This window comes from Drosophila montana, unplaced genomic scaffold, assembly GCF_035044405.1.
Source record: "Drosophila montana isolate Dmon_TW-CO22-7 unplaced genomic scaffold, ASM3504440v1 contig_3829_1, whole genome shotgun sequence".
In the NCBI taxonomy this organism is placed as follows: Eukaryota; Metazoa; Arthropoda; class Insecta; order Diptera; family Drosophilidae; genus Drosophila; species Drosophila montana.
This window is the reverse complement of record NW_026998699.1, coordinates 230,735-254,268: the sequence shown is the minus strand read 5'-3', so window position 1 is coordinate 254,268 and position 23,534 is coordinate 230,735. Positions and strand designations below refer to the sequence as shown.

At 37.0% G+C, this 23,534-nt stretch overlaps 2 protein-coding genes and 5 long non-coding RNA genes across 7 annotated transcripts; 5 read left to right on the top strand and 2 right to left on the bottom strand.

The window, feature by feature from the left end:
• Positions 1–299: 299 nt before the first annotated feature.
• LOC135437587 (uncharacterized) lies at positions 300–1,057 on the top strand. The gene is made up of 2 exons (XR_010437714.1): positions 300–649; positions 709–1,057. It is a non-coding gene; the product is annotated as an uncharacterized LOC135437587 (long non-coding RNA).
• Positions 1,058–1,168: 111 nt separating this feature from the next.
• On the top strand, positions 1,169–3,671 carry LOC135437588 (uncharacterized). The gene is made up of 4 exons (XR_010437715.1): positions 1,169–1,648; positions 1,707–2,980; positions 3,089–3,323; positions 3,385–3,671. It is a non-coding gene; the product is annotated as an uncharacterized LOC135437588 (long non-coding RNA).
• Positions 3,672–5,554: 1,883 nt separating this feature from the next.
• LOC135437575 (uncharacterized) lies at positions 5,555–6,312 on the top strand. The gene is made up of 2 exons (XR_010437710.1): positions 5,555–5,904; positions 5,964–6,312. It is a non-coding gene; the product is annotated as an uncharacterized LOC135437575 (long non-coding RNA).
• A 111-nt stretch (positions 6,313–6,423) lies between these two features.
• On the top strand, positions 6,424–8,781 carry LOC135437576 (uncharacterized). Its single transcript, XR_010437711.1, has 4 exons — positions 6,424–6,903; positions 6,962–8,235; positions 8,344–8,578; positions 8,640–8,781. It is a non-coding gene; the product is annotated as an uncharacterized LOC135437576 (long non-coding RNA).
• On the top strand, positions 8,774–9,262 carry LOC135437577 (uncharacterized). Its single transcript, XR_010437712.1, has 2 exons — positions 8,774–8,871; positions 9,071–9,262. It is a non-coding gene; the product is annotated as an uncharacterized LOC135437577 (long non-coding RNA).
• On the bottom strand, positions 9,016–10,387 carry CycH (cyclin H). The gene is made up of 5 exons (XM_064695557.1): positions 9,989–10,387; positions 9,727–9,928; positions 9,430–9,658; positions 9,262–9,373; positions 9,016–9,199 (listed from the first exon to the last, which is right to left on the bottom strand). Exons 1-5 carry the CDS (start codon positions 10,303–10,305, stop codon positions 9,082–9,084), a joined length of 978 nt encoding a protein of 325 aa, XP_064551627.1. The 5' UTR covers positions 10,306–10,387; the 3' UTR covers positions 9,016–9,081.
• A 3,034-nt stretch (positions 10,388–13,421) lies between these two features.
• eg (eagle) lies at positions 13,422–21,044 on the bottom strand. Its single transcript, XM_064695556.1, has 3 exons — positions 20,673–21,044; positions 16,346–16,423; positions 13,422–14,759 (listed from the first exon to the last, which is right to left on the bottom strand). The coding sequence occupies exons 2-3, from the start codon at positions 16,421–16,423 to the stop codon at positions 13,710–13,712; spliced, it is 1,128 nt and encodes a 375-aa protein (XP_064551626.1). The 5' UTR covers positions 20,673–21,044; the 3' UTR covers positions 13,422–13,709.
• Positions 21,045–23,534: the final 2,490 nt, after the last annotated feature.

The following is a 23,534-nucleotide window of genomic DNA, read 5'->3' as shown; positions in this document are numbered from 1 at the left end:
TGTGCCCGTACATTCACAGGGCAAAAATACATACTTTCAGAATATACTTAATACTAAACAATCGATAACTTAATTCGTCCCGCAACAAATATATTTTGTATTCAAAAATCGATTGTACCCTGCAGCTATAAAGCAGCATTTTCTATTTGAAATGTAAATAGCATATACACAATTTATTGTCTTATTGACCCAAGTTCATCTGGTTATTTTTATTTATATTTCTTAACGTTCAAATACGTTTTTGTGTGACCTTTCGCAGAGAATGTCATATTTTCAATCGATATATCGATATCAATACTTAAAACAGTTTGATTTTCTCCTTTACAACTTGAGTTGAGAGTTTTTTTAATATATATATTGTTTTTATACTGAAAGAAGTCTATAATTGGTATCTGGTACAAATTGGTTTACTATCACTAATAAATGAGGTAACGAGACTTGTTAAACATGTACTCTACAGATAATCCTTATCGCGAGCACTCAGCTGTGAGTCAGTGCGAATAAAACAGCTAGCGTGTTAAAAATGGGTCTAGAGCTTATTTTGTTGTGTGTATTATGTTATGTACTATACTTAGTATTTTTTAATTTTACGAAAGATCGTGATAAATTAAGAGATGAGCTTGAATGGCGCAGAGAAAATGAACAAAAGGTAAGGCGAGTAATTTTTGTAGCGTTGATTGTAAACATAAAACGAATTCATTATTGCAGTTGAGAGATGATATCAGAAAAGAAGAAGTAAAACTTAACTTTCTTAAATATCATAAGCATATGGAGGAAAAAGAAAAACAGCTTACGTCGGAGATAGCACACAAAGATCAGCTAATTCATAATATGGAAATCCAAATGGAAAACGAAAACAAAGGAACTATTGGAAAATTATGGAATTATTGCAAATCACCTTTCAGTAAAATAGACAATTCAGCCAAGGAGCTAGGAGCTAAATAGTCATTCTTCGGAGTCAGTCTACACTGCAATCTCTTTGGCTGACCTTTGACCTTTCTGTTGCATTCTTCGTTCGTGTATATATGCAATAAAGATTTTATAGCTTGTGTTTTTACTTAAATTTAGTTGGTGCCCTGCGCAGCCAATAAACAAATAACAAATGCAAATATGGGAAATCGAGTATAAAAATATTAGTTTCAAAAAAGCTTGCCACACACACATTGTGTTCAGATACAAATTTTTTAGTTACTCGGAAATTCATTTATACACTGAGTTGTGGCAACGCTCATTTTGTGAGCAATAAGTTTTATTTTGTTGTGATCAAATCGGACATGCCAACTCGTTGAAATGTGTCACAGATCCTAGAGACTGGCATTATTTCAAATCGATAAAAATGATCCAATTGCTTTTCAATTTTGTTACACTAATTCATATCGCAACGTTGTTTCCGTAAGTTTTTTGTTGATGCTTATCGATAGCCCCATTGATAACCGTAGGCGTATCTGTGATTCGTATGAGATTACCATTAGTCCATAATAGTGAGTTTTGGGTTTTTGATTAATTGGTGAAATATAAAATGGACAACCTGCAGTTATTTGTGTTGTGTATAATACTATTTGCCATATATTTGGCATTCATGATTTGGAAGAATGAACTTAATAATTTGACAAAAGTTGTAGAAAAGTCAAAAGATAAAGAACAGTCGGTAGGTTAATTTTTTGTAAAGCCCACGAGCTTGTTTAATTTTGTATTTATTATTGTAGTTGAAAGATGTCGCTTTGGAGAATAAATTGAAACTGCACATTTTTAAATATGAAAGTTCTATGGAGAGAAAAAGACAGGATCTAATTGTCGAGCAAAGGAGAACAACACAGACCCAAAAAACAAATGTTAAGGTTAACATAAATGTTAATGTTAATATAGGAAAGGGTGGTCTGTTCTAGGGTGATCAAATCAGAATCACAGCGTTATCCAATAAGAATGTCGTAGTTGGAAATCGATAGATCGAAAACACTCATATGCATGATGAATTAAAACATTTTATCATTAGATTAGTAACTTCAAGCAATGAATTAAAAACTTTGTTTAAGTTCTCAAATTTAAATAATAAAAATTATTTCTTATTGGGCTTCTTAATTTTAATAAAATTGCGTTTTAAGTTTTAATGGAGTAGTTTTACTTGTGACCTGTAGATAACATTATCGTTGTATAGGCTCGAGTGAGTCAGTTACAACAAATAAATTCACATAGTCCCAATAAGAAGTATTGCAACACATCATAAGAAGTGTACCAAAATGCTGACTGGTGTCAAGGCTCATTTTGGGAGCAAGAAGTTTTATTTTGTAGTGATCAAATCGGACATGCCAACTCGTTGAAATGTGTCACAGATTTTAGAGACTGGCATTATGTCAAAACGATAAAAATGATCAAATTGATTTAAAATTTTGCTACTTTAATTCTTATCGCAAAGTAGTTTCCGTAAGTTTTTAATTTATTCTCATCGATATAAGCCCATTGGCAACCGTAGGCGTATCTGTGATGAGCAACCTGCCGTTATTACTGTTGTTTATAACACTATTTGCAATATGTTAAGCATTCATGTTTTTTAAGAACGAACTAAATAACTTGACAATAGTTGTTGAAGAGTCTAAAGAGAAAAAACAGTCAGTATGTTCATTTTGTTTAAAGCGCACGGGCCTGTTTACTTCTGGATTTATTATTTTAGTTGAAATATGTCGCCTTGGAGAACAAATTGAAACTGCACATTCTTCATTATGAAAGTTCAATGGAGAAATTAAGGCAAGATCATATATTGGAGCTAAGGAGAACAAAAATCACCCAAAACTCAAATGTTATGATTAATGTAATTGTGGGAAAGGAGGTCTGTCCTAGGGTGACATTAGTTTTTTCATTAAAGAACGACAACGTTATCCAATATTTGAATTTGTAGCTTTTTCTAGAGAATGTCATAGCTGGAAATCGATAGATCGATAACACTTATATATATGATCAATTTAAATATTTTATCATAAGTTTAGTAAGTTTAAGCAATACATAACAACGGTTTTTAATGTTTAACTCAAATTTAAATAATAACAATTACCTCTTTTCCGGCATCTTAATTTTAATAAAAGTGTGTTTTAAGTTTTAATGGTGTAATTTTAGATGTGACCTATAGATAACATTATCGTTGCATACGCCAGAGTGAGTCAGTTTAGCGTAGGGTTGGTTTACAGTTGTCGTGCTTCGAAATGCTAACTTTGGGACCTTTGATTACTGCTGGAATATGTTTCATTATTTATTTATTGTTCAAATATTTGGTGGAAGAGCGTAATAAGCTCTTAGCAGATTTGGAAAAGGCCCGAACAGCCGAACAGTTGGTAAGTGCAGTTACTTTGTAGTGTAAATAATGAAGTTGAAAACATATATTTATTATTGTAGATGAAGGACGAAATTAAAGATGTTAAAATTAAGACCTGTGAAGAAAAGATAAACGTCTTGGAGGATAAAGTGTCGACTCTTAATAAGGAAATTAAACATAATAATGAGCAACTTGCAATCGAGTACGTGAAGAAGGAAGAAGAAGAAAAGTCATGTACATATAATAGCTTAAATCATTCATTTTATCACATACTAGCTACAGAGTCTATGTTCTTTATCTGATCCTTACATATGTAAATGTTGTGCTTTAAAAATAAAAACTACTATGTATTTTATGCTTTGATCAATACCCATGATGTGCTTTTTTTTATCTATATGTAAATATGTTGTACAGCTTTAAATCTTTGTAATTGTGGCAATTGCTTTTGTATGTCATAAATTAAACAAAAGAAAATTTCTTGGACCCGACTAGGGGATACCCTGAACCCTCTTATTTCAACACCATATGCAGCTCGCGCTACGCGCTCGTTTTCTTTAGTAGTAATACAAATAAATAAAATATAAGTTCTTTTGGCAGGGTTCGAACTCGCAGATCATGCAGGCTTTTCAACGGCCACACCAACTCAAAAAAAAAAGAAAAATAGCCCCCTCGGTAGGGTTCGAACCTGCTACAAACTGCACTACTTGCCGCCGCCTCTACTAAACAGCCACACCAATAATTGAGTATCAATGAGAAAAAAACAATTAAAATAGCAATACAGAAAACAATACAATCGCAATTGCAATGCTGTTGATAGATTTCAAAGCCGACGCGCATGAATGTGAGTGTGTACATGTATACAGAAATTCTTGGGATTTGCGCTAGCTGCTGCTAACACGTGCGCACATAACTTTTGTGTTTCTTAACCGCTCCTAATGAAATTTTCGACAGTACATCTTATTGTACTATAGAATATTAGTGTATTCTCAAAAAGTCGATTGCATACAAATTGTGGCTTAAATTAGTGGGCAATACAAGTTGGATTATTAACTTGATTTTTAGCTTTGCGGTGGTTGCGGGGAGTTGGCGATAGGTATAAAATGAAAGATACTTGATATACTATTCTAGAAGCTAAATGTCAAGTTTGGTGACTCTAGCTCTTATTATTTACCAAGATTGCTCAAAAAACAAGATTTCGATATCGATTTTTATCGATTACTTGGAAACGGGACAAGTTATCGAATATCGGAAACAAACTCGATCTGCGCGAGCACTAAGAGGACCTTCTGCTAAAATTTCAATTCTCTAGCTCTTATAGGTTCTGAGATCCTTGCGTTCATACACACGGACGGACGGACGGACAGATAGACGGACATGGCTAGATCGACTCGGCTACTGATGCTGATCCAGAATATATATACACTATGGGGTCGGAGATGCTTCCTTCTGCCTGTTACATACATTTGCACAAATACATTATACCCATTTTACACATTTTTAATGGGTTCAGCGTATAAAAAGTTCGATATTCACTAGTTCTACGATACTCCACACGGTTAAGCCATCATCAAACTACTACTAGCAAGAAACCTATGACTTTAATTCAAAAATTAGTTTTTGTGGGGAACAGCTTTGTTTTCCAACAAATAGCCAAATTCGGCAATTGTGGGGTCTAAAAATCTCTTCACATATTTGCAAAATCGTAAACCATTTGTCTGCAAGGGTATTTAGTATGCGTGGTGCCGAAGATAGCAGTTCTTTCTGTTTTTTTTTTTAAATGTTGTCGCGTGCCAAACGAAGGTGGAGTTGCAATTTGAACACTGCAAGGTTTACGCCTGGCCCCTGGCCATGTTACTCAGAATCTTACCGCAGTCTTCCCTCCTACGGCCTTCTAACTCACGACAATAATGAGCTTAACATTAAAGTGATGGCGGCAACAAGCCAAATACAATGTGCCCGTACATTCACAGGGCAAAAATACATACTTTCAGAATATACTTAATACTAAACAATCGATAACTTAATTCGTCCCGCAACAAATATATTTTGTATTCAAAAATCGATTGTACCCTGCAGCTATAAAGCAGCATTTTCTATTTGAAATGTAAATAGCATATACACAATTTATTGTCTTATTGACCCAAGTTCATCTGGTTATTTTTATTTATATTTCTTAACGTTCAAATACGTTTTTGTGTGACCTTTCGCAGAGAATGTCATATTTTCAATCGATATATCGATATCAATACTTAAAACAGTTTGATTTTCTCCTTTACAACTTGAGTTGAGAGTTTTTTTAATATATATATTGTTTTTATACTGAAAGAAGTCTATAATTGGTATCTGGTACAAATTGGTTTACTATCACTAATAAATGAGGTAACGAGACTTGTTAAACATGTACTCTACAGATAATCCTTATCGCGAGCACTCAGCTGTGAGTCAGTGCGAATAAAACAGCTAGCGTGTTAAAAATGGGTCTAGAGCTTATTTTGTTGTGTGTATTATGTTATGTACTATACTTAGTATTTTTTAATTTTACGAAAGATCGTGATAAATTAAGAGATGAGCTTGAATGGCGCAGAGAAAATGAACAAAAGGTAAGGCGAGTAATTTTTGTAGCGTTGATTGTAAACATAAAACGAATTCATTATTGCAGTTGAGAGATGATATCAGAAAAGAAGAAGTAAAACTTAACTTTCTTAAATATCATAAGCATATGGAGGAAAAAGAAAAACAGCTTACGTCGGAGATAGCACACAAAGATCAGCTAATTCATAATATGGAAATCCAAATGGAAAACGAAAACAAAGGAACTATTGGAAAATTATGGAATTATTGCAAATCACCTTTCAGTAAAATAGACAATTCAGCCAAGGAGCTAGGAGCTAAATAGTCATTCTTCGGAGTCAGTCTACACTGCAATCTCTTTGGCTGACCTTTGACCTTTCTGTTGCATTCTTCGTTCGTGTATATATGCAATAAAGATTTTATAGCTTGTGTTTTTACTTAAATTTAGTTGGTGCCCTGCGCAGCCAATAAACAAATAACAAATGCAAATATGGGAAATCGAGTATAAAAATATTAGTTTCAAAAAAGCTTGCCACACACACATTGTGTTCAGATACAAATTTTTTAGTTACTCGGAAATTCATTTATACACTGAGTTGTGGCAACGCTCATTTTGTGAGCAATAAGTTTTATTTTGTTGTGATCAAATCGGACATGCCAACTCGTTGAAATGTGTCACAGATCCTAGAGACTGGCATTATTTCAAATCGATAAAAATGATCCAATTGCTTTTCAATTTTGTTACACTAATTCATATCGCAACGTTGTTTCCGTAAGTTTTTTGTTGATGCTTATCGATAGCCCCATTGATAACCGTAGGCGTATCTGTGATTCGTATGAGATTACCATTAGTCCATAATAGTGAGTTTTGGGTTTTTGATTAATTGGTGAAATATAAAATGGACAACCTGCAGTTATTTGTGTTGTGTATAATACTATTTGCCATATATTTGGCATTCATGATTTGGAAGAATGAACTTAATAATTTGACAAAAGTTGTAGAAAAGTCAAAAGATAAAGAACAGTCGGTAGGTTAATTTTTTGTAAAGCCCACGAGCTTGTTTAATTTTGTATTTATTATTGTAGTTGAAAGATGTCGCTTTGGAGAATAAATTGAAACTGCACATTTTTAAATATGAAAGTTCTATGGAGAGAAAAAGACAGGATCTAATTGTCGAGCAAAGGAGAACAACACAGACCCAAAAAACAAATGTTAAGGTTAACATAAATGTTAATGTTAATATAGGAAAGGGTGGTCTGTTCTAGGGTGATCAAATCAGAATCACAGCGTTATCCAATAAGAATGTCGTAGTTGGAAATCGATAGATCGAAAACACTCATATGCATGATGAATTAAAACATTTTATCATTAGATTAGTAACTTCAAGCAATGAATTAAAAACTTTGTTTAAGTTCTCAAATTTAAATAATAAAAATTATTTCTTATTGGGCTTCTTAATTTTAATAAAATTGCGTTTTAAGTTTTAATGGAGTAGTTTTACTTGTGACCTGTAGATAACATTATCGTTGTATAGGCTCGAGTGAGTCAGTTACAACAAATAAATTCACATAGTCCCAATAAGAAGTATTGCAACACATCATAAGAAGTGTACCAAAATGCTGACTGGTGTCAAGGCTCATTTTGGGAGCAAGAAGTTTTATTTTGTAGTGATCAAATCGGACATGCCAACTCGTTGAAATGTGTCACAGATTTTAGAGACTGGCATTATGTCAAAACGATAAAAATGATCAAATTGATTTAAAATTTTGCTACTTTAATTCTTATCGCAAAGTAGTTTCCGTAAGTTTTTAATTTATTCTCATCGATATAAGCCCATTGGCAACCGTAGGCGTATCTGTGATGAGCAACCTGCCGTTATTACTGTTGTTTATAACACTATTTGCAATATGTTAAGCATTCATGTTTTTTAAGAACGAACTAAATAACTTGACAATAGTTGTTGAAGAGTCTAAAGAGAAAAAACAGTCAGTATGTTCATTTTGTTTAAAGCGCACGGGCCTGTTTACTTCTGGATTTATTATTTTAGTTGAAATATGTCGCCTTGGAGAACAAATTGAAACTGCACATTCTTCATTATGAAAGTTCAATGGAGAAATTAAGGCAAGATCATATATTGGAGCTAAGGAGAACAAAAATCACCCAAAACTCAAATGTTATGATTAATGTAATTGTGGGAAAGGAGGTCTGTCCTAGGGTGACATTAGTTTTTTCATTAAAGAACGACAACGTTATCCAATATTTGAATTTGTAGCTTTTTCTAGAGAATGTCATAGCTGGAAATCGATAGATCGATAACACTTATATATATGATCAATTTAAATATTTTATCATAAGTTTAGTAAGTTTAAGCAATACATAACAACGGTTTTTAATGTTTAACTCAAATTTAAATAATAACAATTACCTCTTTTCCGGCATCTTAATTTTAATAAAAGTGTGTTTTAAGTTTTAATGGTGTAATTTTAGATGTGACCTATAGATAACATTATCGTTGCATACGCCAGAGTGAGTCAGTTTAGCGTAGGGTTGGTTTACAGTTGTCGTGCTTCGAAATGCTAACTTTGGGACCTTTGATTACTGCTGGAATATGTTTCATTATTTATTTATTGTTCAAATATTTGGTGGAAGAGCGTAATAAGCTCTTAGCAGATTTGGAAAAGGCCCGAACAGCCGAACAGTTGGTAAGTGCAGTTACTTTGTAGTGTAAATAATGAAGTTGAAAACATATATTTATTATTGTAGATGAAGGACGAAATTAAAGATGTTAAAATTAAGACCTGTGAAGAAAAGATAAACGTCTTGGAGGATAAAGTGTCGACTCTTAATAAGGAAATTAAATATAATAATAAGCAACTTGCAATCGAGAACGAGAAGAAGAAGAAAGAAGAAAATTCGTGTGCAATATCTTGAATCATTATGGCCAATATGAGACTTATCCTATGTAAGATTAACTACAACATTTTTTTGTTACAAAGTGAGTTTTACTCGGGTAAACTGCGACCTAATATTAATATATATGATTTGGCTAATTGTACATTGCAATCTTATCACATCCGATGGCATTAGTCATATCCGCTAAGGCAGCCATTATATTTTCAAATTAAATGAAGTGCTTAAATTATTTTGTTAAAAATTTATTCAAACGTATACAATTTTACTGATAATAACTGTAGATTAACAAGTTTTATTGGCTAATATTCATGGCGGAGGTATCCGAACTGACATCGGCTATATGAAAAGAAGCATCCTCGGCGGGCATGTCATCCTCATCGGTGTATAAACGACGCAAACGCTCCTTATATCTGCAATTGAAATGTGATCTCTGTATATATGAAATGTGAAAAATGCAGATAATGTTACTAACAGTTCGCTGTCGGGATTGTTATTTTGATTGCGACACTTGTCCAATTTTTTTTCAATGGCCTTTACCTTTTCGCGATCAGGCGGCTGATAGTTTTTGACCAGCATACGTATTTCTGCAAAGTAGAAATGGTTTTATACGTGCGTACACATGCATATCAACATTACTTACTGCGCACTGCATCAATTAGACCCGGGAGCTTCTCTCGCGCAGACACAAAGAGCAAGTCTGTGACATAACTATCCAGATTCTCCTGCTCCTTACTGGCCGCATGCAGCACTGCAGCCAGGCCAATTTGCGAAGGAGTGTGCAGCAGGCAGGCATCCGTGAAGAACGTTGAATCGATAAAACTATCTATTTGCGGACGCAAACGATCTGGATTTTGCATATTGCTGCGAGTCTGTAGGTGAATTTAATGAAGGTGTTAGTCAAAAATAAGTTAAATTATAAACAGAATGAGTTTCATGCCTTGATATCTATTAGAAAACCCTCAATCGGGCGGAACGGGTTGTGTATAGTGAGGTAATAGTTTAGTTGGCCAATTAACAGTAGCTCATTCGAGAGCACAATGTCGGTGGCTTTGTTGCGATCACCTTTTATGTTGTTTACGAACTGGTTGATTGACACATTAAATTCCTCCACCTTGCAGGCAACAAACACACATGTAGCTCTATAAACGAAAATAATTGGTTATTCTTTAAACACATGTATTTACAAATGTCAATCTCACAATATTTCCTTGGGATGATAGTCCATGGGCGTATTGTTTAAGTAAAAACGCTTGAAGTAATGAAATGCAGTTCCAATTACGCATTTTGGCATTGGAGGATCGAAACGACGGCAAAAGTCAACCAAATAAATTTCATACTGTTTGAGCAGCAGTCGCTCCTCAGCCGGCGTCAGAAAGAAGTTTTCGAGGCTGCCCGACGATGGTGCTTCAGTCTCATGTTCCTCTATGTACTTGGTGTTTTGCTCCACCCGGAATGCTTGCAACTGACCCTCGTTTGCGAAAGTCCAGGATCGTTTTTGTGAGCTAAGCGGATACATTATTGGACATTGCTTTTTAAGTTATTAATTAATTTATAAATCGTGTTGTTGCCTCAAGCAAACAAATCCGAGTTGCCAACTTGCTCAAAGTATTGGCTACAATCGCTAATATCTTAATGTAAAATCTATCGATAGCTATCGCCGTAGCTAATATTGCATACTTATGAGTGCCCGAAAAATATCGATTGGCATACAGTTATACAATTGTAGGAAACATTTTTAATGCTCACAACAGCTGTTTCGGCAGTCGGCACGACGCACGTGCCGCAAATTTGAAAGCACGCAGGAGGCGACGGTAATCGCTTGACTCAGCGTTCGAAACTGAATTGATTTAAGTTGTTGCGTTTCTTTGTTTTGATGTTTCCTCCCGAAATCAGGTCACTTCACTGTTTGTTCTCTCTGGAGAAGACGTGTGTGTACATGCCTACATCTCCATGCATGTTTTCATGTATGGGATCCGGTTTTGAACATGCTGACTTTTGTAGACCCTTATTGAAACGTTTACCAAAAAAAATGAATTATAAAAAAACGAATTAATGTTACTATTAGGTCTGATAAAGCACTCAATATATTTGCAGTATTTGCACTTGTTGGTCAGTAGTATTTTTAAATTTTATTTAATGTATTCTCCATTACATATGTATGTACATGTGTTACCAAGCACATTTCAAAGCACGCGTACCTTATTGACTGCAGTCCATTGATTCTCTGTATACTTTGTATGCAGGAGCTGCGAACAGTGGCAATAAAATTGCAATTAATTTTTATTGACAACTCTGAACTCTTGTTACAACGTTTGTTTGTTGATCTTTTAGCGATTTCACCGGCGCAATTCGGAAAGCGTTTTGCTGTTGCTCACCGAGCGCGGTTAAGAACTAAAAGATATGTACATATATATTGGTTGAATTCTGTTTGATTTATTTGGTAGTTCTTAACAGTTAGCCAAATAGGTTAAACTAAATATTTTAATCCAGGAAAGCTATGCATATTAGCATTATCCTTTTAACGGCTTTTCCCAAACCTACGTCAAAAGACCACCCAAAGAAAGATCTACTTATGTAATACAATACAAATATATTTTGTTACGATTTACGACTGTTGAACTTGGAGCGTACAATAAAAACGAAATAAATAAATAAATCTATGACTGAAAAAGAAATCAGTTTACAATAAAAGCTGGCCCCAGCATTTACAAACAATGAAATTCAATGCAATAATTCAATATTCAATTGAATTTTAAGCACGCCTCAGATCGCCCAGAGCCTCCTTCTTGGATCTGTGAAACTAGAAACTGACGGTCAGACTCCCTGACGGCAATCCATCTCTGCTTGTCTGCCGCGCACGCGCACAGACCGCGATGTACCTGAGTCATATGAACTAACAGATACAGATAGAAGCGCGTGTGTGAGTGTAAGAGGGAATTGGCCTCAAAAATGTCGGGGCAAAGAAAAGTGGGGTGGATTATCAGAGCCAATAAAGAGCACATAAGTGACGCAGGCGTTTGCCGGCTAATACTTAACGAAGAAAAAAACGAAAAGACGGCTTGACCTGAACATACCCTGTATCTAGATTTGAGCATTTTTTTTTACAATTGCCACGATTATCTTAGGCGGTTTTAAAAAATCGATTAAATTTACAATGTTGTTCATACTTTATCAAACTGCATCAGTTCTAGCCTTTAGCGCGATGTCTGTACATTCGCCAAATCTTCCACTTCGAACAATTGTTGATCACAATCAGCGACATCAATAAAATCATTGCGAAAGTATCTCCAACAGGCATCTTCTGCACACGCACACCTCGGCCGACTCGCTCACATTCGCTTTGCTTGAATGCATAAATGCATCTTAAAGGCAGGTTAAGGACGGAACCACTCCGGACCCAGACAGACTATAGTCTGTTTGTACGTTATGTATTTGTTGTCGCTGCTGTTGCTTCTGTTTGGCCGCTGCTAATTGTGCGTGTGTCGTGGATTATGTTCGGCTTTTGGTATCTCACTTTGTCGTCGATACTCTCGGGGGGCGTGTTTCTACATAGACAAAGCCAGCAAATCGATGAATGTGTGAATGCTTAAATTTGTCTTTGATTTGTGTGTGTGCGTGTGTGAGTGTGTGTGTGTGTGTAAGTGTGTGTATTTAACTTGTGGCTAAGCCAATGGGAAACATGTATAAATATGTGCTTAACTCTAGGCAGTCAATGCTTTTGATGATTTCACTTTCAGTTCGTTGCTTAAGTCATTTGATTGTTCGTTTTCATTTATTTAGCTTGTATTCCATTTTAGCCTCTGAAAAATACATATATGTATAGATATATATTTATGTACTATATATTGACATACTTTTTATGATAAAATACTTTCTTTCAAATAACCCTTTGGGGCTATGTAGCTTAATTTCCTTCTCATTGGCATTGGATTTGTGTCAGTTTGTTGCTAAAGTCATTTGTTTTGTCGACTCTGTTGACATGTGTCCGCAGGATTGTCATAATTACATTTATGTAGTCAATATCCACATAGCTGACATTTGGAAATATGTCAACCGGGTTACGTAATGAATAAGGCATCGTAACATTCGCTCAGTTTGCTGTCTTCCAAGGATTGTGATGGATATACACATAAGCACGGGTCATGTGACAGTTGAATCGCAAATATATTAAACAATTTGCTGTAGATGGTCATGTTAAGTCTGTTCATGTGTCGATTCGATGCAACTCTTAATGCCAAACCAGATGCGGGTAATACTGGGGCTAGCTCTTATGGCAAAAATAAAACAATTTCAATATTAAGCGCTTTTTAGGATATCAGATAATACATATACCGAAAAAAGTACTCTTGATAACATAATGTTGATAACATACAGCTCTCAGCTGTTAATAACAGATAAAAGAAATAAACCTGTTAGATATATGATTTTCTTAATTGTTTTGTTTTTTTTTTTATTATTATTATTATTTTTTCTTCCTGCCTTTTACATTGTGTTTGCATAACTTAGATGTCTATGAAATAAATTATTTAAAAGTAAAAAACAAACAGAGTGTCTATTATGATAAACAACATGCAAATTAAAATGAAATTTATACTTAAATAAATTAATATAAAAACACAATTAAATGACAGTCAATTTATAAATTTGGCTAAACATTATTAATATTTAGATGTGTTTACGAGTATTTCAAATCATGCCTACGTGCTGTAATTGAGCTAAAAACAATTTATTTGTACATACTTTCACTGGCACCAATATCAAATCTTTTGCTAATAACCAAGTGGGATTACAGAGTAACTGCGCCACAGCGTCGAACTGCCCAACTTAATATGTGTTGGCTTCCATGGCACTCTGTTGAATTCCCGGGTAATCACAAGTCCTCAACTTCCTGGCTATGTGTGTGTGTGTGTGTGTGGGTCCTTAACCTGTGAGCGTCTGCGAACGTACCAGGGTCAGGTCTAGGGGCGTGGGCTTGCGTGCAAACGTCGACGAGGATGAGGCGGATGGCAGGTTGGCTGATTCACTGAGTGGACTGTCGGAACTGTTCGCCACGGGACTCACAGCATCCGTTCGCGATCGGAGTGACAAATCAATAGGCTCCTCCTCCGCCGGACTGGTAGCTGGAAACGGGAACAGCAGCTCCGATTTGAATTGCTCCTTGAAAATGGGCAAGGGTGGCATACTGCTGGCCATCAGAGCTGGCGGCAGAGTGAACGGTGTGAAGGAGCTGTACAACGGTTCCGAGTGACTGCGAAAGATATCGAGCAGCTCCTTGTGACGCCGCTGCTGGTGCTCCGCAATGTCCGCCTCAGAGCTGCCCGCATAAGCGGAGCTACTCTGTCTTATCGCCTTCCTAATTGTGCTGGTCGTGGCGCTTAGCACGCTTGTGCCATCGTCCGTGGGATCACCGGCCGAGGAGGCGCCGGAATCGCTGGGTGTGTTGCTGAGGCGGGATTCGAGCTTCAGCTGGCGGTGCTGCTGCTCGTTCAGATACTTGGCTGCTTGCAGAAATCCGGGCAGGCTGGGGGAGGGCGTCGATGCCGCAGCCGCAGCCGCAGCCGAAGCCGGCGCCACTGCACTGCACGTCTGCAGCGCTATGCTGGGCGAGGTTGCTGCCGTAGCCGATTTGATGCAGGGATTCGTCTTGTCCTGGTAGGTTTGCCGCGCCTGGTTGCTCGCTTGCTGCAGCTGCGCCAGCTGATCCAGATTTGCATTGCTCACGCTAGAGCTACCAGTGCCAGCGCCACCGCCCCCGCCGCCGCCCTGTTGCTCCTGCAGCAAACAGTGTATCTTGAACCAGTTGGAGCGGCGGCCATAACGTGATCCGCTCTTGGACATGCCCACCAGCAGGCACTTGCGCAGCCGGCAAGCCTTGCAGGCCGTTCGATTCTTCTTGTTGATGACACAGTCCCCATTGTGCTTGCAGCCGGCAATCGCTGGGATGTTGTTGTATGTGCGGCCGAAGAAGGACTGAAACGATGTAGAAATTATTTAATAAAAGAAAATTAATAAGCACACTGCTTGATTATCTGCTGTAAGAGGGATTTCTTTAAAATGTTTGAGTATAGTTTATTCAAATATATATTCCCCTGCAGAAAGTATTAAAATCTGAATGACAAACAGAATCAATACAGATCTAACTATCCTTTATGTCTGTCTTTCTATGAGGTAGCTTGGCATCCTAACTAAGTCGGAGTATGGACCACGTGTAATAGCTGCCATAGGAGCTATTATAAGACATTTAAGTAAACTTGACCAGTTTCGAGCATAATTGGGCACTTTGCATGGGAGCGAAATCTTTAATTGTAGACCTAATTATAAAGGTTTTTTAGAAACAATCAATGAATGTCTCGGATATCTGCTCTATTATGTCTGCTAGGGTGTTTAACTTTAGATTTTTCGAAGATAGCTCTTCTTCTTGTTGCTTAATACATTTATTACTGTTGTCTTAGTCTATAAATATTATTATTTACAGCAGAAAGAATCGTTTAATGCCTTCAAAATGCTCAGGATAGCTTGAGTCGAATGAATCAGACTTTATTATTTTATTTAACATATTATTATTTTGTTATATTTATTCAAATATTTCTCTATTGATGAATCTATAATATTAATAATATTTTGATATAATTTTAATACGACACCCAAGTGGTCTTAGCATAAACATAGGAGAAATCTAGAGTTGATCGGCCACAGTAGCACCAGGGAAAGGGGACGCACATATGTGTGTATGGCTGAATTTGGGGCTTCAAATATCAATTATTGTTGATAGCTTTTGCACCTGTGCGTTCAGCAAGTGGCATAATTTCAACCAACTCCGCGCTTCAATTACAAAATGTGCGTTAATAAATTGCCAACGGCTTGTGCCCCCACTCCCCCCCTTTGATGGTGATTATGAAAAAGAGTTTCATGCACTATTTATTGTAGTTGAGCGCTTTTGTTGTGCTTATTACTTGTTTGTTGTAGTTGTTTTATTTTGTATTTTAGCAGACTCATTCGAGAGGAGCTGGGCCAATGTTGTGGCCCGACTTCTTGTTCGCATTGATGATGTTGAAGTTCATTGAGCGCCATGCTCAGCGAATAAGTTAGGTTTGATGCCCGGCCAAAGGCTGTCGCCTTTGCGCTGAGTCATCTAATATGCATGTAATTTTTATTTGATTGACTGCAGTTTACAATTGTGCTCGCCTTGAGCTCAGTGCTCTCTATATAAATATATACTCTATCTATATACATATACATGTGCCCATCAGCAGTCGTGCGGTGCTGCTGCTGCTGCTCTAAATTCGCAGAAATTTTCCCATGGCATTTGAAGGTTCCCCCATTGTCCTCGCATCTACTTAAAGTCAATTAAAAATCGATTAATCTACCGAATTGAATTTTAATTATAGCAATAATATTTGATGCCTGCTGAAAAGTAAAAGCCAAATTCGAGACCATTTTCGCACATCTTGTGAGCATGCAAAAAGAGTTTCTTTTTTATCTCACATTTCACACGATTCACGCAATTGAAGTCTTTAACGAATATCATTAAATAGTTATTTGGTTACTTAATTTACCTTGCAGCCCTCGCATGTAAATGCTCCAAAATGAAAACCAGCCGCTGGTTCGCCGCATACTTTGCACAGCTGGTTCATCTGAAATTGGCAAAAATAATAATTGCGTTACTATTAGATGGTTTTCGTTAAATGAAAATTAAACATTTACTTATTTGTTTCCACACTGCCAACATTACGAATGTTCCATTGTTTTTTTAAATTAAACTAAATTACTATATTCATACATTATATCTATCTAGCCACCTAACCAACATCTTTTCTATATATTTATGTTTATTTTCACATATTACATATTTTATTGCTGATATAGTCTCTTGCTCTTGAGTAGCGCACGCAGTTCAGGGATCGAGCCCCTGTGAACTAGTTAACATATGTCTTCAATGGAAAATAAAAGTCAAATCTTATAAAGCCCTTCTTGTTATTGATAAACAGTTTGTCAGGCTTGAGAAGGCCCATGGTCACATACAAAGTAACTGCAACAGTGAAAATACTTAACAACAACAACATCAAGAAGAAGAAGCAGCAGGAGCAGCAGCAGCAGCGTCAGCATAACCGATGACCCACTGCGTTTCTCTTTACTTTTTTTTTTTTTTTGCCACAGGTCGTGGTTAGAAATTGAGGTATGCAGCGACCGGTTTGGGCTGGCACCGTCCAAAAGACGGCAACGAAGAAGACTCGATTCCTGGCCTGGTCGCACTTCCCTTGCCGGCAACTCCCCGCATGGGGATGGGTCGTGTTCACACATCTAATGTACGTAGTTACTAGTTTTCTGTGATCATAAAGCTAAGGTCAAAACTGAACAAAAAAAAAACCTGAAAAAATGTACAAACATTTTGCGTCAATTATTTGATCAGCGTTCGAATGTTTGGTTAGCTTGAATCTAGTATGAGAATTGCCAAATATTGTGCGCGAAATATACATTCGGAAAATAACGAATTTCCTAGGCTATTCAGTCTGTCTTTTACTTGTAAATTTATTCTTCTTGGGATTATATGTTATAGAACAATTTTTTTAAAATGTTAAATCAATTTAATTTTTTATTTTCCTTTAATTTCCCTCTACTGAAAAGTGGCTGAGCCCCAAGTTATTATTTATGAATTGGGATAGAGTCTCTCTCAAAAGTTTTTGAGTTTCAACCAAAGAGCTTAAATCAAATATACATGGTTCGATTAGGGTTTTGGCTTGGCTGTTTTTTGAGCAAATAGTTATTTTTAAAAATTTGGCTTCTAATTTCCGGCTTATACAATTTCGGATCAAACCCGATTTGCAGCTTAGATTTTGAGTATAGAATTTTAAACTGAAATCGCTTTACTTAGAAATATAATCAGATAAATCTATTCCCATATTATAAATAATATTCATAAAATAATTTGTTGGGTTTCTTTGGAAATGTTGCCCCTTATCTCAAGGATTTTACTTGGATTTTTTCCGCAAAATTCGGAAATAATTTAATTTAATTTGTGAAATGGGAAATAATAAGTGGAGTAATCGTTATAAACATAGAAAATACATGTTCTCTTGTAGGGCTCTTGACTTAACCCATTTATGTGGAATAATCCACGAATAGACGAAGTGCAATAGAATACAGTTTGGCTTCGCAGAGTGATCCCCTGTATCCTCTAGATTATCGCTGGCACTTAGCACTTTGAATTTTGGGTCGTCTACTGAACTTTGTCGAGTTTTCGCCATCCCCATCGCCATCGCCATCGCCATCGACACTGGCATCGCAATTCAATTTTTTACTTATTTATTTATTTGGTTTTCTGGAAAAGCGCACCGCTGTGCCTAAAATTGTCACGGTTTTGTGCGGCAGCCGCTGCCGCTGTGAAGGTGCAAATTTAATGTTTGCCAATTTAGCAGCGCTCGCTGTCACCTTTGGTGTCCATTAGCGCGCGTTTATATGCAAAGTGGCGGTCTGGCGTGTTCGCCATTATCACAGGAGCAGCATCACGCCGGGCCACCACCTGCTGGGCGCTTGCCGCAACTGCCAAGCGCTGGTTCGCCCTCCTCCTGCCCAGGCCAAACAGTGTCAAGATATGGACACAATAACGAACTTACCGGGAATGGAAATGGGAATGGGCTCATGGAACTACGCCAGCATTGCCAAGACGTGAAGTGCTTATGTCCAATGCTTGGCAGTTCCCCGCTTGTACTTTATTGGGTCACAGGACAGTATGATCGCCGGAGCTCATGTATACAACTTACTGTGCTCTGCTCTATGATTAAACAAGTTCTACATTGACCGAGTTATATTTAAAACTATCATAAAATGATTTAAGCACTCCTTAATGAAAGAACTGGCAATTGTTCTCGCAAGCTGAGCTGTTTATAGTTTTTTATAGGTTTTAACTAAATCAATTAAAATATATAATTAAAAATAATTAATTACCTATAATGCTGCGTCTTATTTAGATAAGAACTATTTTTAAGGGCAAAAACGTGAAAATAACTTGTGGGATAAATTGCACTGCAATTCCCTTTCATTCTTTCATTAACTGCCGCCTTCAAACCAAATTTAGAAATGGGTTTGCCTTAAATAGGTTTCTTCGTTTTGGCAAAAGTAGAAAAATGCTCCACATAATTAACTTGCCGCATGCCACATGCTAACTGCTAATTAAAATCTCTCTATTGTGAATGTTTATTTGTTCATTTCACGAAAAAATTGTAAGAGACATTTCTGTTGTCCTCTTTAGCCAAATGTTAATTACTTTATTTACGAGAACTGCTTTGATCTTAAACTTAAACTTGAGATAAGTCCAACTGAACTTGGCAGATCCAAATAAATTGCGGGCTTCTACTCTTTGAATGCCCCCGCTTGTGCAATCTTTTTGTAGCAATTAAATAGCATGGTAGATAACGAACAGTGTCCGGGCAAAATTAGATAGTTTAGCTGTCGATTGCAGTCAAGGTTTCGAGTACCTTCAACTAGATGCATACACAAGCTTTCTGCCTTTTCCCTCGCTGTTCGCTGAGACCAGAAGCAAACCAAATCTCATTCATTGGGCAACAATGAGAACAAGATCAGTTGAAGGTATCTACACATTTTCAACAAGCTCATCAAGTAGCCGTTGACAGAGCGGGCCAAACAGAAAAGGATATTCAGCAATAAGCATGGCAAAAAATAATAAACAAAAAAGTGTCCTTTAAAGCAAACAAAATGTTGTACACTACAAATCAGATAAAAGGCATTTACCCAAAAGCAGAAGGAAGATTCATTTTTTCTTATTAAGAAAAAAAAGGTGTTCAAACAGGCAAACCACGATTGTTGAAAATATTTTGCAGCAGATACAAAATAGAACAAGACAAGACAAGCCAAGCAGGCAAACAGGAGCACATCCAATACGAGCTCAAACTCAAATATCGGTGACACACACACACACGCGCGCACACACACACAGGCAGACAGACAACACAAAATGCTACTACAATAAACAATTGCCCATAATATGCTTTATTATTAGCCTCTGCCAAAAGACATCGCAAGATGCAAATCCATTCACCAGAGTCACACGCTCTAGTTTGAATTGTTCGCTTCCTGACTGTCAGCCGCTGCCCCCTGCCCCCTGCACCCTGCCTCCTGCCCCCTGCCGCATGGCTCTCATCCTTCCAAACAGCTTCCTTTAGCCCTTTTATGCTTGATTGTCAGCAGCAGCAGCAGCAGCAGTCAGACAATTAAATGCTTGAATATCTTCAAGTTTTCAACTCTCGTCGCCCCATTGTAATAATTTCTTGACACTTATCGCACAAAAGGCAATAACATAATTAATGAGCATGTCAATGAGCGTCTTTTGTTTTCAGTTTTGCTTCCTGAATGTAGTCGCTTAGCTAATCCCATGAGCATGACACGGAGGTATGTGCCAGCAAGTGCCAGACTATATAGATCTTAGAGAAACTGATAAACTGGTATCCTTTAGATATCGCTACTTGTGTGAGTTTGAGAAGAGTTTACGAGGCCAGCTGGAAATTCGATTGATAGGCACATTTATGTTCTTTCATAACGAGCTAATAATAAAGTTCTATGTATTCACAGAAATTGCATTATTCATATTTAATGACATCGCTGGAGATCTAATGCATTTTATTACATTTTAATAGCAGCATTGACTAACTAACTATAAATCAGTTAAATGTCAACGCTTATATATTCAAATTAACGATTTAGTAATGATGAAGATAATCACCAAACTCATGCAAGAAATAACCATATACATATCACATTATTAGTTGTACGTTGCACCTTTTCGATTTCGCAATTTATATAAATTATAAATATTTTCATATTTATCTGCTGGCTTATGCATAAATAATCCAATTTGGCTGCACTCACCTTTTCACAGTATTCTTATGCAGCTAACTGCATAAATTCTTAGGCTGAAATTGATTTTCAGATCTAGCTTTAGGTTTTAGCTTTTACACAAAACACACACTCTTGATATTCGTTGCACAAATCTTTAGGCGATATTTCTATTTTTTTATTTTTCGCATTATTTTGTTAAGCTCTTTTGCTGTTGCATTTTTTTCCATTTATTTGTTGCCAATTTAGCGACGGCTTTGCACAAACTCACGAGCGAGCCCACAAAGTCGTGAGCAATCACGCGGCGAGCATTCCCGATGAGCGCGATTTATCGCGTGCTATAATCCTCACGTGAGTTAATTTCAAGTAGCGGTATTCTGCAGCCTTGCGATGCTTTGCAGCGTAGCGCCCATCCGAGACTAAATCGTCATCATCGTTCTGAGCTCCAACCAACCGACTGACTGGCCCTGGCCTCAAAGATCATCAACAGCAGCAGCAGCAGCATTTGAAGTTGCGCGCGCACGCGTCTTCGGTAAGTTTGTGTGTGTGTGTGTGTGGCTGTGTGTGTATAGCTGTTTATGTGTTATGTCTGTAACAACCCAGCAGGAAATCCATAGGTGATAATCACATAATCGTTAATGTACACAACATTTGCCGTGCTGCTTTGGGCTAGGGTCTTCAAATCCTAATTGAACACAAAGACGCTTATGTCATAAATTAATTTCCAAGTTAAAATATAGCCGAGCAAAGAAAGCTTTTTATAATGAGCTTTCGACGATACCAGGTATAAAGAAAAAATAACCATTTAATTAATTTTTCTAGAAATTCTAGGAATTAATTCTTTAAGGCATTAAACCTGTAAATATATCAAAAATAGTACAGGAATGCACACAAAGCATTGATTTTTTAAGTTACTTCCCTTATCATGCCGTTACAGAGATTACATAACAATTTTTTTAGTTACAAGCAGTTTTTAAAATATAAACTCTTAAAGGTACCAAATATAATTGCTGATAATATAATACTTTAAGAAAAATTCTGAAACAAAAATAATTTCAACAGCATGTATGATTAATTTCCCAAGTGAAACATGCATACATACCGAAAACATAAGTGAAATGGTCACAAATCGCTGATTTTAAGCATTCTGGCAAACAGAAAAATCAGGTACTTGCTTTATCGTGGCTTTACAGAAGGCAATCGCAATTTCCTGTTCACGAGCAGCAGCGGCTGTTACTGCTACTGCTGCTGTTAATGTTAACTACTGTGAACTGTTAAAAGCCGGGTTCGTTGTTTTCTGTTTTCTGTTGTTGTTGTTGCTGTTGTTGTTGCTGCTCTTTAACTCTTCATGCTGAATTGTGGTTGGCTGTTGGCAGCGGCACGATCCGCCAGCGTTCGTTTGTTTTCATTGAATTTCTCGATGTGGTTGGCTGTTGATTTTTTTTTTGTTTTTCTTACGAATTGCCTTTGTTGTTGCGCTGTTGACTTTACACACAGTACAGTTATTATCGCGCGCGATTGCATGCGCCACTGAAGCTGCGTGTGTGAGTGTGCGAGCGAGTGAGTTTGCGAGTGTGCGTGTCTGTGTCTGTGTGTGTGTGTGTTCGACTGCCTGAGTGTTTTTATTGTAAATGTGCATCCATTTGTATTCGTATTGGACTAATGTGGCAAAGAGGTGGGCACTTAATGCCCGCCGAGCTGTGTAAATAAAAGCGCGGAGAGCGAACAACATTTTCAAACGAAATTAGTAGCTTGTTTACAAAATGGTGAAAACGAGTTTGTCGCTTAAGTCTTTCGTTTAATGGCACTAAATAAGTTGTGTTTTACATTTTCATAAAAAAAATACCGAACGGCCCTTTAAGTCTGCAGCAATTGAGCATTGTGGAATGTTAGATATATAGAAATTGAGTAGATTTTTTTCAAGATTAAAAATTCTGATATCAAGATTAAAATGGGCTTAAAATTAATTTAAAGAGGGATTGTTTCGAGAACAGATTGGACTAAGTTTTGGTAAATAATCAATTAGCTGCAAGAATTAAGAAAAATACCTAAAAAATATAAGAATTTTATACTTGACTCAAGTACAAAATAATTTTAAAGATGTTAGAGAGCAAAGAGAGCTCGTTATGAATTCTGCGGCTATAGACTAGATCGACATTAATTGGAAATTGTTCATAATACGGATAGAAAAAATTTGTGGAACGCTTTTAACGTGCTTTCCTATATCTAATTGAATTCTCTTGTCATAAGCAAGATTGGTGCAAGCTCGCTGAGCTGAACATTGGGGTGATCCTCGGTCAGGCAATGTGAGAGCCAGATCCAGAGCTAGAGATTCAGAGTCAGACTCACTTGTGTCACTTCATGATGATGATGATTTCATTTTAATAACACCACTTGAAGTTGCACACCACAGCGGACATACCATGGCCAGGCAGAGATCCATTTAATGCGCCCCGCCGCAACCCGCTGCGGCCGTGTGTCAACACCAGTTGACGGAGTAACAAGGAAGCGCAACACTCTAAAACGACGTGTAATTTATCACAGCACGAGCAGCATTTAGCCATGAACTGGACGTGAACATTGCTGCTGCTGCTGCGGCTGCGGCTGCGGTTAGTTTTTCACTGACTTGGCTGTCAGCATTGCTGTCCTCTTCATAATCTCTGCAGACGCATTCAGAGTCGTCATCTTCGTCGTTGTCGTTGTCGTCGTCGTCGTCGTCGTCGTCGTTTTCGTCATTTCTTCTCGGTAGGCAAATCTGTTGCATCTGGCAGCGCTTTAATTTTAATTAAGTTTACGCACTAGCCAGGCCAGGTCTTAGCCAGCTACCAGGCTCTCCCCATGCCCATGTCGGATTGTTTGCAACATCAGTGGCACTGGGTTTTTATGGAACGACAT

Bases quoted from the DNA above. Each gene is read 5' to 3' on its own strand.
- CycH (XM_064695557.1), bottom strand. From the start codon at position 10,305: ATGTATCCGCTTAGCTCACAAAAACGATCCTGGACTTTCGCAAACGAG. The intron at 9,929-9,988 runs GTGAGATTGACA...TTTCGTTTATAG, and splicing joins TATCATCCCAAGGAAATATT to AGCTACATGTGTGTTTGTTG. The intron at 9,659-9,726 runs GCATGAAACTCA...ATTCACCTACAG, and splicing joins GTTTTCTAATAGATATCAAG to ACTCGCAGCAATATGCAAAA.
- eg (XM_064695556.1), bottom strand. From the start codon at position 16,423: ATGAACCAGCTGTGCAAAGTATGCGGCGAACCAGCGGCTGGTTTTCAT. The intron at 14,760-16,345 runs GTAAATTAAGTA...ACATCGTTTCAG, and splicing joins TTACATGCGAGGGCTGCAAG to TCCTTCTTCGGCCGCACATA.